The 18,333-nt window shown below is 34.1% G+C and overlaps 2 protein-coding genes across 5 annotated transcripts; one reads left to right on the top strand and one right to left on the bottom strand.

Moving 5' to 3' along the window:
- The first annotated feature begins 400 nt into the window (after positions 1-400).
- Positions 401-6,741, top strand: rnf175 (ring finger protein 175). Its single transcript, XM_052546465.1, has 9 exons — positions 401-535; positions 2,382-2,419; positions 2,799-2,940; positions 3,035-3,189; positions 4,019-4,126; positions 4,425-4,545; positions 4,905-5,038; positions 5,213-5,314; positions 6,006-6,741. The coding sequence occupies exons 1-9, from the start codon at positions 515-517 to the stop codon at positions 6,124-6,126; spliced, it is 942 nt and encodes a 313-aa protein (XP_052402425.1). The 5' UTR covers positions 401-514; the 3' UTR covers positions 6,127-6,741.
- Positions 6,742-6,949: 208 nt separating this feature from the next.
- trim2b (tripartite motif containing 2b) lies at positions 6,950-17,106 on the bottom strand. 4 transcript variants are annotated; one of them, XM_052546464.1, is made up of 12 exons: positions 16,952-17,106; positions 16,535-16,582; positions 15,999-16,159; positions 14,191-14,342; positions 13,852-14,032; positions 12,094-12,856; positions 10,896-10,999; positions 10,650-10,817; positions 10,357-10,525; positions 10,154-10,224; positions 9,885-10,025; positions 6,950-9,442 (listed from the first exon to the last, which is right to left on the bottom strand). In XM_052546464.1, the coding sequence occupies exons 2-12, from the start codon at positions 16,572-16,574 to the stop codon at positions 9,290-9,292; spliced, it is 2,103 nt and encodes a 700-aa protein (XP_052402424.1). In that variant the 5' UTR covers positions 16,575-16,582; positions 16,952-17,106; the 3' UTR covers positions 6,950-9,289. The 4 variants fall into 4 exon arrangements, with proteins under 4 accessions (XP_052402424.1, XP_052402421.1, XP_052402422.1 ...); XM_052546461.1 differs by having other exon boundaries at positions 10,154-10,525; XM_052546462.1 differs by lacking the exon at positions 16,535-16,582 and having other exon boundaries at positions 10,154-10,525.
- Positions 17,107-18,333: the final 1,227 nt, after the last annotated feature.

The raw sequence follows: 18,333 nt of genomic DNA, 5'->3' as shown, positions 1-18,333 counted from the left end.
TGAGACTGCGAATTAAATTAACTTTTGATTTGTGTTGGATTAATTGTTTTTAATTAATTAATTGCATTCATTTAATTAATTAATTGAATGTATGTCAGCAGCTATTTAATACAGTGGCAAATAGAAATATAAATATACTGACATTTTATCAGTTACAGTGTGTAGACGTGTGAGTGAGTGTTGCTCCTGCGCAGATGCGTGCCAACAGACCGTCATGAACACATTACAGGAAATCCGTCGGTTCTTTTGAACTGTTCACTTCAAAGATCCGAGTAAAGACGATTCAGTGATTCTTTCACTTCATGAAGTGACCCATCGGTTCTCGGCTCGTTACGAGTCGAACATGTCTGAATCCCATTTATGGACAGTTTTTAAAGATTCATTTAAAAGATTTCACTCACAAGAATGAGTCGTTTACGAATCAGATTGCGATTGAACACGACCAGGATGTCTTCCGGTAGAAACAGAGGCATTAATAGATGACTGCAATCTAGATTCTAGACCGATATTAATAATGGCTGGCTTGCAACACCAGGTACTCGATTCAGAATTGTATCGATAGACAGTCCCAATACAATTAAAACATTTGGTGTTCGGTCCTAATTGTGTGGTCTATGAAATAGCTGTCTTTCTACACTACCAGCTACACAGCTAACATTAGCTAATACGAAGCCTTTATAATGAACTAACGTTAGTCTGTTTACAAAGCTCTTGAATCGACACACTCGCGTGCGCTGCAGTTACTTCCGTTGATTAAAGGGGGAACGGTTTGTTAACTTTTGTTTAGTTTGTCGGTCGGTTGTTTGTTGTGAAAACTGGCTACAAGTAAAACGCCTTTTTACGTGGCAGGAACATCTGATTGTCAATACGTGTGTTTGTAGATTACTATGGGGTTATCTGGGTGATACAATCAAGACCTGCAAGTGTATGTGCATATGTATTTATAAATAAATGCATGGCTGTTGACCTTCTTAATTCATAATGTGTTATGAAGAAATTATTATGTATAATGCACCAGCTGACTGATAAAGCCACACAAGCTCTCCTTTAGTCAGCTGAAGCTTCATAGAGATGTGACATATGGAAGAAGTAGATGCCAGCATCAGAGTGTGAGATCTAGATTAGTATAGGTTCAACTGTGCATACATGAATAAGGGATTCCCCCTCTTTCTTTTTGTAGTTCATTGAAATAGTAAATAGTATCCCATAAGGATTTTACATTAGGCATTATTTTAGGAGTTAGGCTATAGGCTGTGAACCAAACCAACCAGCTGTGAGGTAAATCGCACCATAACAAAGTTAGATTTTATGTAAAAACATTTGAAAATCAAGGAAAAAAAGGGAAATGTACAAGGCCCATAAAATAGAAGTGATGTTAACTATTTTTGTACATAAAATAATAGTGATGTTAATATAACATTTTTGATTTAAAGATATAAGGGTATTTAAAGATTCAAAGGTACTTATATATTATTTTATTGCAAACAAATTGTTTTTGCAAAAATTGTTCTCTGGTTGGTAATTTTCCTGCAGGATTATGGGTAATGTAATTTATCACCAGGAGTTCTGTTGAAAATACTTGCATTAAGTTGAAATAATGCGTGGCATTACAACAAAATTATGTAAAGAATGTATTTTGTGTTCTACAGCATTAACAGCCTTGTAGCTCAAAGTAGGTCTGCTTTTAATGTTTTATGAGTTATCATTAAAATCTGTTCTTTAATTAATGGAGAAAATGAATAGAATTTTTACTTATGGGACCCAGCTGCACTCATTTATGTGACTCACTGGAAAACTGGATTCTGACTGGTCAGTAGTGGTCTATAATGATCATTGTCCCTGAAAAATCAATATGTGTTGGGATGGCAAAATAAATCCAGATCAGAAGTCTGGTAAAAACCTGAAGGCGTGATTATATTTGTAGCAATAGCCAGTAATATATTGTATGGGTCAAAATGCTAACTTTTCTTTTTATGCCAAAAATCATTAGGATATTAAGTACGGTAAAGATCATGTTCCATAAAGATATTCTGTAAATATTCTACTGTAAATATATCAAAACATATTTTTGTAATTGGTAATATGCATTGCTAAGAACTTCATTTGGACAACTTTAAAGGCGATTTTCTCAGTATTAAAATTTTTTTGCACCCTATATTGTCCGATCCTAACAAACCATCATCATTGGAAAATTATTTAATCTCAGTTTAAAAAAAGAAAATAATACCCCCCCCCCCCCCTTTTTTTTTGGTCCATGGTCACATATGGTCATACAAACTACAGGCATAATAATTGTAAAATAATTAAACATGCAGATAGTCCTGCAAATATAAAGATTAAATATTGCATGTGGATTGTTAATTTTCTTTCTTACTTCACAGGACGATCCTTTAAAAATGTCCCATGGAGAAACTTGGAAGTAAGTATTTTCATGATCAAACATTTTATGTGATTGTTGCATAGAATTTTTATTTTTTTTCCAAACCTTTACAACCTGTCTTTTTAGTACCTTATGATTGTCACCTTCTGTATAAAAATAGTTTCTAGAGCATATGTGTGTCATTATTATAAATGAACAACGTCAGTGACGTGCAGGTGGCCTCAGTAGGTCTGGCCTCGTGTATGATCCTGCAAAATGAACAGCTTTTCCACAAACTCCTGGCCTATTCTTCTGTATCATTAGCTTCTCGTTTTGTGCATTTGGGATTGTAGATCTCTGTTTTAGCTTTGATTTCTTGGCATAAACATTTTCTGACTGTATCTGACTTCTCTGTACACTTGCGTGTGTGTAACTCCAGGATGCAGCATGAGAGGTTGCACGTGAAGCACAGAGGTCATGAGGCCATGCATGCTGAGATGGTTCTGATTCTCATTGCCACGCTGGTGGTCGCTCAGATCATCCTGGTTCAGTGGAAACAAAGACATTGCAGATCCTACAATGTGAGTGCCATATTATATATTGTAGGACTCTTAACACCACTATGCTTTAATATAAAGAAGTTCATGAATATTGTTAATGTTGTTTCTCTTGTAGAGGGTCACACTCTTGCAGATGTGGGTGGTTCCTCTTTACTTTACCATTAAGCTTTACTGGTGGCGTTTTCTGTCCACATGGGGCATGTTCTCCGTCATCACCAGCTATGTCATATTCAGAGCCACACGCAAGCCTCTCTCCTGCAGAACTCCACGGTAATGCACGGACATGCTTACTTTTTTTTTTTAGAGGAAATTGCAATTATGTCAACATTTACTCATTTATATGTTGTTCTAAAACTTCCCATAGCTTTTTATCTTCTGTTGGACACAAAAAAAGACATTTTGAGGAACAGTCACACTATACAATGAAAGTACATGTAATCAAATGTTAACAAGCTAAAAAGGGCAAATGTCCACCATTAAAGGCATCTTTGGTTCACTTTTGCATTCCTAGAAATGTCTTCTTTTGTGTTTTACAGCATTAAAAAAAAGTTTTGATTTTGACCAAAATAACCAAACTTAATGACTTCTCCATTATTGAATTTTCATTGTTGGATGATCTTTTTTTTTTTTTTTAAGCAGGAGGCCTCTTCAAAACTTTCAAGGGGCCAATGGATGACTTTTATAATAAATTAAATATATAAATGTATAAATAATTTTGTTTTATTTAAATTAATAGATTATTTGAATACATTAAAATAATCTAACTCTGATCTAAACTAAATAACATAAATTAAAATCTGAAACCAAAAGTCAAAACAGCTTCTTTTTTTTATGGAAGAAAATGCTGTTCCAGAATTATTATTTTTTTTTTTATTAAACATATAAACTAGAAGTTTGAAAACAAACAGCATTGTAATTATTAGCAGAAATACCAAATACCCTTTTATAGGCTTTTACAGGTGCGTAGGTTTTACTGTAAATACTATAATGTGTCCAGACGTTTTAAATATGAAAGGTAGTTTTATGACTGCATTATAGTTGTGTTGCTGAATGTGTCGCTTTAGCAGTGTTTTATAGAATGCACATTTGACTTCTGCAGGATGGTGTATAAGTGGTTCCTTCTCATTTACAAGCTGAGCTACGCTGTGGGTGTGATTGGATATCTCGCCATCATGTTTACCATGTTTGGATTCAACATGTTTTTCAGGTGTGTGAACTTGATTGACACCAGAAACGGTGCCTTTATTCTGATTCTAAAATCCTAAACAGAATTTGGCTGTGTCTGAGTTAGTGAGTCACTAATTTCCATGGTAATGCTGACACAATGGCATGATGATTGGAGGGAATTACTCCCTTGGTGATGTTGTAAGTGATTGATTGTCTAATTGGCATTCTGAGAACAATTGTACAGACCCCAGGTCTTCAGCCCTGTTCCTGGTGACTCACTGTCCTGCAAAGCTTAGCTACATTGTTATTATATTATTGTATATCTTTTTTCTTTTCAGGATTAAAGCTGAGGATTCAATGGATGTGGGTGTGATTATGCTTTTCTATGGTCTGTACTATGGGGTTATGGGACGTGACTTTGCTGAAATCTGCTCGGATTACATGGCATCCACAATAGGGGTAAATATATGCATCACTTTATATGACAACATTCAAACATTCTCATATGAATGTAATTCTTAAGCCTTAAATAAGTTTATTCTCCAATATTTAAAGGAACAGTTCACCCAAAAATGAACATTTCTTGAAAATGTACTCCGAGATGTAGACCAGTTTGTTTTTTCATGGGAACAAATTTGGAGAAATTCATCACCCTTTGAATTCTCATTGTAATGCTAAATAACTCCAAATCTTTTCTAATGTACAAAAACATTCGACATCATTCTTATTTTTGGATGAACTACTCCTTTAAGAATGTTTCAGTTTCCCCAAAATTAATGTTTTGGTCATTCTTTGTCTTTTCTGTCTGCCTCCTTCAGTATTATAACATGGGTGGTATGCCGTCCAAAAACCTCAGTAATGATGTGTGTGCCGTGTGTGGTCAGAAGATTTTTGTGGATGTAGATGAGGAAGGCATCATTGAGGACACCTACCAGCTTTCCTGTAACCACATGTATCCTTCATTTCCCCTAAACCTCATCCGTTATGGTTTAACATGGTTTATTGTTATATAAAAAAAAAAGAGTATGCTTAAATGCTTAGCTAATTATATTGACATACATTTTCTGTAAGCAGTTGTTAGCTTGAAAAATGATTCTGTTTATCCTTAACTACCTATGATCAACAGATTTCATGAATTCTGTATTCGTGGCTGGTGCATCGTGGGAAAAAAGCAGACGTGTCCATACTGCAATGAGAAGGTGGACCTCAAAAGGATGATGAATAACCCGTATCCTTGAATTAAGTTAAATTGGTCATAATTTACATGCAAAACATTCAGTGATTTAATCACTGGGTTTCCAGAACACCTACACTGCCATCCAAACGTTTGGGGTCGGTAAGATTTTTTGGAAATGTTTTTTTTTTTCTGCTCACCAAGGCTGCATTTATTTTATCAGATTAAGAATATATTAATAACTGTAATATTATGAAATATTATAAAAATTTAAGATAAATTAATATCTTAATTTATTACATTAATGTTGAAAACACTTGTTCTGCTTTATAGTTTTGTGGAAAGTGTGATACATGTTTTCAATATTTTTTTTTATATCTTTGGATCAATTAAAAGCATCTTTGCTGAATAAAATAATTTCTTGAAATCATTAATTACTTATGAATGATATGTATATATTATAGGTTTTAAACATTTTAATGTGAAGTACCCCATATTCTTTTGCAAGTTACCTTGTTTCTAAACTAAATATATATTAAATTAATGCATTAATGCATTTAGCAGACGCGACTTACAGTGCATTCAGGCTATCAATTTTTACCTATCATGTGTTCCCGGGGAATCGAACCCCCAACCTTGTGCTTGATAACGCAATTTTCTACCAATTGAGCTACAGGAACTCTTTATGTATATAACTAAATATACTTAACTAAATATTTATTAAAACCTTGACTCTGAACATCAGCTGGGAGAGAACACATGTTTTATATGGACAACTTCTGGATTGGTTGAGGTACCTGGTCGCATGGCAACCCATCATAATTGGAGTCGTGCACGGAATCAATTTTTCACTTGGACTTGAATAAACACCTACAGTATTTGACTCCGTTTAAAACTGTGCATGTGATGACCTTTTGAATATTTATTTGTACATTTGACAAACTGTACACTTTATAATATAAATCAAACAGCCGCTTTTGTGTTTTTATTCATTAGACACTTTGAAACAGACTCATTCAGACACACGAGTCTTTCAGGAGTGACAGAAGCCCGTATAAAGCTGCTGTCTATCAAACCTACTCAAAACTGTGCCTCGTTTTGTTTAATAGTTTAGCATTGTTGTGGTGTATTTTATGTAAGTGTTGCTGATATTAAGTGGTTATGTTTTCATGAGGGTAAAATGATGAGTTTTTGCCAAATCAGAGTTTTTTTTTTTTGTTTGTTTCGTGTTGAGCTGGCCAAATTGTCAAAACCCCGGAAGTGACCCACTCTGTGGAAAATAAAACCATTTTTATGTGGCTATTGATGTGGCTGGAGTCTAGAAGAGGTAGCCTAACGAATGGGAAAACATAGGATCTTTGGGTGTATGTTATTAGTTTATTCTCAAAATTTTGGCTGAAATTAGATTTGACTTAATAGCAAACTGAAATGTCTTCCTGTTTTCTACAATGATGATAAAAATAAATGTTTCCACAGCAGCACGTCAGCATATATTAACTTCTGAAGGATCATGCGACACTGAAGACTGGAGTAATGATGCTGAAAATTCAGCTTTGCATCACAGTAATAAATTACATTTTACATATATTTTAATTTAAATACTGATGTTTTAAAGTGATGATATAAAATTGTTGCAAAAAAAAAATGCATTTACATTTTTACTAATTACTACAATACAGGACAACAAGCTTTTCCAAAGCCACTTTTTAATGCGCTGTACGTTAGCATGTTAATGATATGAAGTGATAATGATTTTAATTGAAAAGATCAACACAGTCCAAGCAGGATTATTGTCATAAGTCGTAAACAGGCACACATCAACTAGATAAACTAAACTATAAACTAAAATAAAATATTCCATTGAAACGTCAATAACTTGAAAACAATGATAAATGTTAAGGCTGATCTTTTTTTGTACAGAAATAAAACAATAACATTCAAGTTAAATTATTTTCTGATGAACATACAAAACATTCTTTACATACAATCCTCATATTCAGAAAATGAAGCAAATCAGCACACTATGCATATACAAACAATTTACAATCAAAATAAACACATTCTGAAATTTGAATATAAGCAAGAACAAAAAAAGAAAGAAAAAAAGAGAGACCTTTTCATTGTAATGATGATGAAATACTATTGCCATTCAGTTATGATTAAATTTGTATGACATCATTATTACTACAGTATGTGAATCATGCCTCTAAGAATCCTGGGATACGCAAGAGAATGATCGACAAATCAAAATCAATTCTTTGAAAATGTCTGGCATTTAACTATGCATTTGCATTTGAAACCCAAACATCTTTTCTTTGAAACATTATTCACGATAAATACACAAATATATAGATATTTGGTTTTTAATAGCATTTGTAAGGAAAATAGAGAGTCCTAATATTATCTAAATAAAGAGACGTATGCTGCTAGTTTTATTCTGGAAGTATGCAAGGCAACAGTGCGTTGTGTAATTACTGTTAGTCTCTTACACGCGTACACACAGTATGTCTTTACACACCACAAATTATTCAAATGTTATTCGTGATGTTTCAATACCACACTGTAATTTTGCTTTTTGAAGTTGCTCTGATTGGACTGAAAACAATTAATTATACAGACACATGTGGAATATGATCAAAGTTTGTGATACTATAATCAAGCCAACACTACCAGTCAAAGATATTGAATATGGAAATTTTTTTAAATGTTATTGAGTGTTATTAACTCTCTTATGCTCACCAGTGTTGCATATATTTGATTAAAAGAAAATACTGTAAATACGATTACAATTAAATTTTTCCATTTTGAATATATTTTAAAATGTAATTTATTCCTGTGAATTTTCAGCAGCCATTACTCCAGTCTTCAGTGTCACATTAAGAAATCATCTGATTTTTTTTTTATTACTTTCTGAAATCATTCTAATATGCTGATTTGGTGCTCGGTTATTAATAATGGTTCTTATAATTATCAATGTTGAAAACAGTTATTGCTGTTGTGGATTATTGTATATGTTTGTGGAAACATTGGTAAACTTATTTCAGGATTCCTTGATTAATAGTATTGAATTGAAATATTAATCTTTTGTATTATAAAAGTCTTTACTATCACTTTTGAATAACTGAATGCATCCGTGCTGAATAAAGTATTAATTTATTTTCTTTTAATCTACTCTATCTCAAAGTTTTGTTTTGTTTAGTAGTGTATCTTGGTTGCCACAAAAAGTTATTAAAAAAATAGTCATTAAGCAGCACAATTGTTCAACCTGGTTAATGTTAAGAAATGTTTTTGAGCAGAAAATCTGAATGATCTCTGAAGGATCACGTGACACTGAAGACTGGAGCAATGATGCTGAAATTTCAGCTTTGCCATCACAGGAATAAATTACATTTTAAAATAGAAAACAATTATTAACTGTAATAATATTTGACAATTTTCCTGTTTTTACTATTTTTGTTTAAATGAATGCAGCCTCGATGAGCATAAAAGACTTTATTACATAGTTATTCCAAACATTTGACAAATCGTTTATTAGTCAACTGTCAGATACGAACAGGTCGAGGTGGGAATCCTAAAGCTTGGAGACTTGAGATATCGCTGTCTGCTCTCTTGGCTGCATCTCTATAACATATCCCTATCAAAAGGTTCATAAAAGTGTTGAGATAGTGTTCTAATAGCATCCTAGAAGTCAGATGGGGCTCGGATGTGTCCAAAAGCTGGCGGCGCATGCATGGTCCACACATGCAGCACATAGGAGCAGAGTTTCAGCTTAGGAAGTAGATCACTCACCAATGCATTCTGATGTCTCAGTATTTCCACAGTGTAGTGTGGAGGTTTGGCAAAGGCATCCCATAAACAGTGTTTATAAGCTATGGTCTTCTTAGAAGGTTATCCGACATTAGTAACAAATACAAAAAGGTGTGGAAACCAAGGAGGAAGAGTACCATTACATTACATTAAGTGCAAGATTTGGACACATACAGTATGACTTTGATTCTCTTTCCGTCTTAGATCAGAGTCTGTCTGATATCATTGCAGGTAGCGGTACACTTTAAAGCAGTGGTTCCCAGAATCAGCCACCACAACATGGCCATCTGAGGTCAGCGCGAGACCCTGCGGCCCGTAGAGAGGGTCTGCCGCCGTATTGATGTAGGACAGGAACGATCCACTGCCGTCAAACACCTGAGAATCAGAATGATTTTCATTTTAGAATTTTCTTGATTGCATTTATTTAATTCATTCATATATATATATGTGTGTGTGTGTGTGTGTGTGTGTGTGTGTGTGTGTGTGTGTAGTTAGATTTTTCCTTTTGAAAAATATTCATACTTCTGTTCATTAAAGTCAATTGACCGTAAAGACATAATGTGACAAAAGATTAGTCTGTTTATAATAAAACACTGTTCTTTTGAAATTTCTATGCATCAAAGAATCCTGAAAAGGTTTTAAAGACAAATTATACAGATTATTTTCAGACAGAAAGTACTGTTCTCAAAGTTAAGGTATTGGAGACTGATTTTGATTACATACTAGCTAAATGTCTCTGTCTAGATAGGGAGCAGTTTATAGTGACTAACTTTTGTGTTTGTCAAAGTGAACACCAGACTTCACAAGGACTCATTACCTGTATCCGACTGTTTCCCCAGTCTGCCACAATAATGTTCCCATTGACATCCACAGCAACCCCTGTGGGAGCATTGAACTGCCCGTTCCCTTCACCATTTGAGCCAAATTTCAGCAAGAATTCTCCATCTGCATTAAACACCTATTAGAGAGTTTAGAATAATAATATAATTTGAACTTTAGAAAGATTATAGAAAATTATACATAAAAAATACACTCTAGTGTTCCTGTAACACCATGGAAATATTTGTGATGACATTATTAGCTTACCTTAACCGAGTGGTTATGAAAGTCTGTGATGATTATTTCATTGTTGTTGTTGACTGCTGCAAAGTGTGGGCCTACATGGAAAGGAAGGGCTAGGTTAAATTCAATAAGAATCAATGAATTATTCATATATTTATTTTTTAATATCACTGGCATCTGTATGTTACAATGCAGTCCTTCATCAGATGCTATAGACCTGTACCTACCTGCAAACTGTCTGTCACCGTTTCCTCTGCTGCCAAACTTAGTGACGAGTTTCCCGCTGGGCTGGAAGATGAAAACCGTACAGGCCTTGTTGTCCACAACGATAACATGTCCATTCTGATCCACAGATACACCTTTTGGACCCATCAGCCTTCCTGAGCCCAGCTTAGCCTTCGGAAAAAATCAGAATGTTATCAATAAAAGCAAAGTTTATTTTACGAGAGAATTCGTAATGATGCCATTGCGCACTGAAATTTGTTTGTGAGTAGCCTACTACTAGCTAAACATAACTGACCTTGTATTTGCCCTCACTGGAGAAGATGCTAACCCACTTATTGTCATAGTCAGCGATGATGATGTCCCCATTTGGATGCACAGCTACTCCAGTGGGCCGCTGCAGCTGTCCCGGTAAACGGCCACGCACTCCGAACCGGCTCTGAAACTCTCCCGTACTTGAAAATATCTGATCAACAAAGGATTGGGTTCAGTTACCAGATTCTGCATGAAGATATTCCGTACACACATTACGGGGGTTTCTCACCTGCACACACTGATTGTTACTGTCTGCAATTAAGATTTTTCCTTCAGAACAAGCTGCTACACCTTGGAGGTTAGTGAACTCTCCTTTATTCCTCCCTTTTGTTCCTAGAAAACAAACAGATGTAGTATGAAAGAAGACATCAGAACATCTGAAGTACTTTGCGAAGTTGCATAGTTTGGCTGTGAACTTTTTTTGGGTTTTTATTTTAGGTCATGTAATTTAAAGATGTTCTTCTGGATTTCTTCTGGGTTATTTATGTTTAAACGGCGGTACAAATATGCATGTTAACATACATTTCCATGTTAGTCTAGGCTAGTTTATGGTAGTTCTACAACTGTTCAAAAGTTTGGATCAGTAAGATTTAAAAAAAAAAGTATTAATACATTCATTTAAATGTAAAAAAAACAATGTTCAATATATGTCCCTTAAAAAAAAAAAATAATAATAATTTTTTTTATATATAATGGTTTCCTCAAAATATTAAGCAGCAGAACTGTTTTTAATATTGACAATAAATACATGTTCCTTGAGCGCCATATTAGAATGATTTCTGAAGGTAATTCTGAAGGAGTAATTATGCTGAAAATTCAGCTTTGCATCACAATAATAAATTACATTTAAAATATATGCAAATAGAAAACAGTTACTGTAATTTGTAATAACATTTTGCAATATTACTGTATTTTTTATCAAATAAATGCATCCTTGGTGAGCATGTGAAACTTATTTCAAAAACATTAAAAAAAAAATCTTGCCAAATCCCAAACCTGTAAAAGGGATATAATTGTAAAATATATATATATATATATATATATATATATATATATATATATATATATATATATATATATATATATATATATATATATATATATATATATATATATTTGACAAACTTTAAGTGAAACAAAAATATTAAAAAAACTTTCAATATTTCAGTTAGTTGCAACATTTCTCATTTTCATTCTGAGTTTAAAGTAGTAATAAAACAACTGAAACTAATACATTTAAAAAGACATATTTAACTAAAATTTATGTGAAAAAAAGACAAAGTTAGTACCAAAAACTATACTAATGATACTAATATGACTGATTTGGTGCTAGTCTAGATGGAAGTGAGGATGTTGGCCTTTTCAACAGGGAGAAAAGCAGCTCATGATTTATTAAAGCACATCCATTAGTCTTTCACTGCATGTACCTATTCTAAAAATGAGGTCATCTTCAATCGGGTTCACTCTCTTTTTCGGGGTGCTGAACAAGCTTCCTGCTCGTCGGACGCCTTTCTGCCGGCTTCTGCTCCCCGGGGACTTTGCGCTCCGTTTCCGCGCCCCACCATCGCTGGAACCCGTGGATGCAGCATTGGCTGCGGTGGTGGTGGGTGGAGAATCATCCGGAGAGCAGGTCACCTTTAACTGGAAGGGACTTCCTCTAATATGCTGATCATAAAGTCTAAGCGCTAGACTAAAATTTCCCTCTTTCTTCACCGTGTATTGGAATTCATACGTTCCGTTTTTATGGTCCACGATTTCGCCGTCTGCAACGCTGCCATCCGGCGTGCAGACTTCAGCTGAGATGATGGCGTTACCCGTCTTACACAGTCCTCCAGACTTGTCTCTTGTGGTTATGATGACAGTTGCCGGCTGGCCCACGATGCACTGTTCCAGACCCTCCCCTGATGCCTCGGTCTGACTGGCCACGGCATTGGTGGTGACGATAGTCCCCAGGTTGTGGATGGACTTGCGAAGTCCTTCGATCTCCATCATGAGATCCAGCTGGTCGTTCTCCTCAGGCTGAAGAGGAAGGCCCTGACTGGCCAGGTCACTGAGTCTCTCTCCTACGCCTTTATGGGTCTGCAGGATGACAGCTTTGTTTTCCCCGTCCAGGGCTTCACCGGTCAGACTGCAGTTATAGTTGATGGCAGCTTCCTCCTGCAGAAGAGTGTCCAACTGAGCCTGCAAAACCTTTAGGATACACAACAGAAAGCATGAGCAATGTCTCAAAAAATCAAAAAGTTTTATATCTATTTCATTGATTTTTATTCAATTAACATGCTAATATATTTTTTGAAATGTTCATTTAATAAATATACATGACCGTAAATAGTTTTTTTTTGGGGGGGGGGGGGGGGGTTGTACTTTTATCATCAGAGAAACCTGGGAAAAAAGATTCTCTCTATAATAAGAAAAAATAAGAAAACAATTATAATACAAAAAAAAAAAAAAAAATCAGCAAATAACACCACATTTAAATAGAAATTCACATTATAATTTTTTTTACTGTATTTTTGATCACATCCTTGTCGGGGTTATTATCACTGACTAAAACTAAAACCAAAACAAATTGATTAGTTCAGATTCATTGTTTCAATTTAAACTGATTACTAGAAAATAAGCATTAATTGATGTGAAATGATATATTTAAAAAAACTTTAACGTATTTTATTACAGCTAGATGCCAAAGCAAAGGCTTTCGTTTTTGTTTCATTTAGGTTGTACAAAAGTACTAAAAAATAATCAATATAAATCAATATTTATCAATATAAACTATATAGACATTGAAATACTGATAAAAATTATAAAAACACTAATTAAACTTATTAAAATTAAAATTAAAACAAAAATATCAAATAAAATCTAATTCAAAATATTAACAAAAGCTATAATATATTAATGATAATCAAATAGCACTGAGACTAAATGAGCATAAGAGAATTATTTCAAAACGATAAGAGGTACAGTATAGTATAGTATATAATTGAGTATACACTAAATACAAGTAAATATATTTAGTAAATGTATTAAATACAAAAAGTATGCATATTTAATCTTAATAAAAACAGACTAATTTGTGCTTGCCACATATTTTTGTGAAGCATGTATTTTATTTATAGTAGCATGCTGTTAGTTTAGCAACATGCAAACAATTGTGAGTTGAATCTTCTGTGCACATACTGTACCTTCTGCTTCAGTCCAGAAGTGACTTCCAGCTCCATGAGCAGGACGCTCTTGCGTGTATCGAGGGTTTTGTGCAGCTCGCTGAAGGAGGAGTGGATGTCTTCCTCTATGGAGCTCCGCTGAGAGTTCAACTGCTGCAGAATTTCTCTCAAACTCTGAACTGCCTCTCTTATCTGAGGAAGCCTGTGAGTTAGTTAAATAGATCCATTAAACATCAATTCATCTGTCTATTCAAGTTGAAAAGGATGTGTAATAATAATTAATAATGGGTGTGCCCTCCTGTTTGTAAGCCTATTTATTTTACAGTACTGAGAATGACATGATAGGCATCATGGGAGCACCTGTTCTTGGCTGAATCCACTCTGTCCTGTAATGCCGCTAGCTGCTGGTCCACAATATTTTCCAGTGAATCAGTGGGGTGCTCAGCATGTTCTCCATTCATACAGTCCTCGCATACGGAATTCTCACAGGCCAAACAGTACAACACAGACACCTGAATACAGCACAGAAAAATAACACAGAAATTAAAAAAAAAATTACTAAAACATGTCATTAAATTTTTTCATTTAGATTTTCTATTATATATTTCATTACATTTATTTATATTAAAATCATTCTGGAAATGTTAAAATAGTTTCTGAAAATTTTTAAAAACATATTTTTGAAAAGCTAATTTTCGCTCTCTCTCTCTCTCTCTCTCTCTTTCTCTCTCTTCTGTTCTGTTAAATTTTTTATTAAAAATTATATTCTAAATATTTCTTTTTATATTGTTTTCTAAATGTATTTCTTATCATTCTTATCTATTTTGTTTTTCCTAAAACCATTTCTATTAAAATTCCTCATTATGTAAAGTAAAATCTGAACCTACTACACAAACGCAAATGGGTTATATGAATGAAATTCGTACATACTACATTCGCCATATTGTCATTATCATGTGACCTACCCATGTCAGCTGCACTGTGATTCACAAATCCCCTCCCGTGGCCTCATGGATCTCATAATCTGGTATGTTTTTTAACCTAATGTGAATTCAGACATACCACTTTTGCTGTACTGTTTCCTACACAGTAGGAAAGCATTCATTTTCCCCCCTGTATATTATAATACTGTACATAAGCATACACAGTGGAGGCTTCTTTTTGAATAATTTCAATATGATATTGGTTAAATAAGGCTATTTCATGTTCTCAGAGTATCTGAATTGGTGTTGGTGGTTGAAAAATGCCATATGAGTCAATCACAATAAATAGATTACTAATCTATATACTGTGATGGTCTTTTCATTGATCCCTCCTTCAAGATAGCTTTGTCTTGTAGTAAACTTGTGATGCTTGAAAATAAGTTCATTATCTTTTCTGGGACTAAGTAGGATGTATTTCAGGTGCTACATGTCATGTCATGTCATAATATGATATGATATGATATGATATGATATAATTTTAAAAACCATTATACAAATTGGGAGAAATGCTTTCGGTCTTTAACTCACAATGCAGAGTTTATATCTCACAATTCTGAGAAAAAAGTCAAATTTGTGAATCGCAATTGTCACTTTATATCTCATGATTGTGACTTTATAACTCGCAATTGTGAGTTTATATCACGCAATTCTGAGGGTAATATAATTTAATATAATACAATTTAAAAAAAACATTATATAAATTGTGAGAAATACTTTCTGTAGGAACAGTCATCCTATGCATGGAAGCCCGTTTACGCTACCGAGTAAAAAACAAGGTAATTGCGACTTTTTATCTCCCTATTTTGACTTTTGTTTCTCATAACTGCATGATACAAACTCGCAATTCCGAGTTTTTATCTCACGATTGTGACTTTATATCTCACAGTTCTGACTTTAGAACTCATAATTGCGAGTTCATATCTCACAATTCTGAGAAAAAAAGACAGAATTCTGAGATGAAAAATTTGCATTAACCTTTTATTATTTTTTATTCAGTGGCAGAAACGGGCTTCCATATAAATGTTCCCTAACCTATTTCCTTCATTTTATATTCAACTTATGATATTTATAGAGGAACCAGCTGAGATCAGGGTACACTTGTTTTTCTGGGACAGAAAGCTTATGCTCATGGGAAAACACCCATCTGTGCATTCATTTTAGTGTGTGTATTGAAATAGGTCTCACTTTTCCTTTGTGTTGAGAGCAAATGAGCGCTGTTCCCTTGTCAGGCAGAGCCTCTAGTACAGTACATTCCTCACTGCTGCTGTCAGGAGAAGCCTGCTGCGCCTCCATGCGGTTGGAAGATGTAACTGAACCCACAATACAAGGATGTAGAAAGCACAAACCTAAAACAGGATTAAACGACATGGGACATCCTCAACTAAGAGTTTTAATAGTACATTATTTTTTGAGGAAAGTAGTTTGACAGTTATTCATTTAAACTTTAAAAGCAATTGTATGTTGTTTTCTGCGTTTTTGTGACTTTGAAGACCCTATAGCTTTTTGTGGAATTTCATACTCATTTACCAAACTTACATACTCCCAGAACAGACAGTTTTGGGGGGAGTGTGAGAAAGAAACAGAAATCATTCTCAATAGAGGTCAGTGTAGAATTAAAATGATTTTGAAAATGATATTTAAAGGCAAAAACGTACATACAGTTGCTTTAACTTTCATAAGTGTGATTTGATTTCATATTTTAAGCTATATTTCACAATTACCTTTCATATTTTTTACTCTGTGGTGGAAACGGGCTTCCATAGTGAAGCCTATGCCAAAAAAGGTGGAGAAACAGTACTGAACTGTTATTAATTAATTAAGACTGATATTAATTTCTAATAATCATGCCAAAATATGTTCTATTAGTTTTCTAGCGGCTCTATACCAATATAGACATAAAATAATGAATATCTGCAAAGGCACAGGAAAATGTTGCTAATATTAAGTACACACCACAAAGGAAAAAGGGGAAACCAATGTGCCATTTTGCAGTACTGGAAATATTTTCCATAAAAAATACAGCATAAAAGCCACAAAGTTAGTGGAAGTCAGGTTAAGTATTTAAAATAAGCATATAACAGATGAAGAAATCTGGTCTAATGTAGAGTGAAGACTTCATAGAAAGAAGTGTTTCTCACCTTAGAGAGATGTAGCTCAGGAGTTGTGCATATAAATGTGTGTTTTCTTATATAACGCAGGGATATTAAGGAAAGAAGGTGTATTTGATCCACTGGAGACACAAACAGACCACAGGCTGCAGGGGCCAATCACAGTCTCCCCTCATTTGACACTGGGCCCTACAGAAAAAAAGAGGAATCAGAGATGAAAACACACACACACACACACACACACACACAACCCTGTAGAATGTAGAAAAGCAGGACAAATTTATACAAAACCATGTATCTGTATGTGTCTAAAAGCAGATGGTATTGCCATGATATCATGGTGAATTAATTTATATGGAACATGAATGATAGTTAAAAAATAATCTCACTGGGTTACACCAAATTCACAGAGACCTACAAGTTACTATGGTAACCTATGTTGGCAATTCAAACGTGCTATAGTCACATGAACATTTCCTCATTCTGCAATTAATGTTCTGAAAGCATATTATTAATGAGCAAAGTCTCATAGCTGAAGTATTTCTGGACACATTTCAACAGGATGCTTTTTATGTCTTCATCTGATAAGAACTATTTCTTGAGAATCAAAACAGTATTTTAGAATGATTTCTGAATGATTGTGTGACATTGACGACTGGAGTATGATGTGGAAAATTGAGCTTCAACATCACAGGAATAAATACGATTTCAAAATATATTTAAACAGAAAACGGTTATTTTAAATTGTAATAATTTTTCACAATATTACGGTTTAACTGTATTTTTGATAAAATAAATACAGCCTGTTGAGAATAAGAAAATTCTATCAAAGCATAAAAGATCTTGACCGACCCCAAACTTTTGAACAGTAGTTCATACCACAATCCACCACAAAATAAGAGCACAGTGTTAAAAAGGTGTGTGAAGTTCACTGCAAATTTGCTGTTATCAATTTCATCTGCTGAGTTAAATATGCAAGTTTTCATATACTAAAATGCTACTCTTTACCACATTAACTTAATTAATAATTTACAGAAGGCTGGAATATTCCAGACACAGGGCAGAGAACAAACACACAAGTCCTATTTTTTTTAGGTTTACCATGACCTTTGGTACTTATTTTAGACGCGTCTCTCTCTCTTCAGTCGAAAGGAAATTAAGGTTTTTGAGGAAAACATTCCAGGATTTTTCTCCATATAGTGGGCTTCAGTGGGGATCAGTGAATTGTTGCATATTGCAGAGATGAGCATTTGTGGTTAAAAAGTATATACTTTTTTTTTTTTTTAAATGAACAATGGTTTTGCTAGAGAAGATTGTCCCTCAGCTGGGAGAGCTCTTTGAAGCTGCATTGAAACTGCAATTTGGACCTTAAACCGCTGATCCCCATTGAAGTCCTTTATATGGAGAAAAAT

The sequence above is a fragment of the Carassius gibelio genome, chromosome B1 (genome assembly GCF_023724105.1).
Source record: "Carassius gibelio isolate Cgi1373 ecotype wild population from Czech Republic chromosome B1, carGib1.2-hapl.c, whole genome shotgun sequence".
Lineage (NCBI taxonomy): Eukaryota > Metazoa > Chordata > Actinopteri > Cypriniformes > Cyprinidae > Carassius > Carassius gibelio.
The sequence above is the reverse complement of the archived record's forward strand: the minus strand, read 5'-3'. Positions and strand labels throughout refer to the sequence as shown.

Bases quoted from the DNA above. Each gene is read 5' to 3' on its own strand.
- rnf175 (XM_052546465.1), top strand. From the start codon at position 515: ATGGCTGGCTTGCAACACCAG. The intron at 2,420-2,798 runs GTAAGTATTTTC...GTGTAACTCCAG, and splicing joins TCCCATGGAGAAACTTGGAA to GATGCAGCATGAGAGGTTGC. The intron at 3,190-4,018 runs GTAATGCACGGA...TGACTTCTGCAG, and splicing joins CTCTCCTGCAGAACTCCACG to GATGGTGTATAAGTGGTTCC.
- trim2b (XM_052546461.1), bottom strand. From the start codon at position 16,574: ATGGAAGCCCGTTTCCACCACAGAGTAAAAAATATGAAAG. The intron at 14,343-15,998 runs GTGAGACCTATT...TGCTGTATTCAG, and splicing joins GCTCTCAACACAAAGGAAAA to GTGTCTGTGTTGTACTGTTT. The intron at 14,033-14,190 runs GTGCTCCCATGA...ACTAACTCACAG, and splicing joins GTGGATTCAGCCAAGAACAG to GCTTCCTCAGATAAGAGAGG.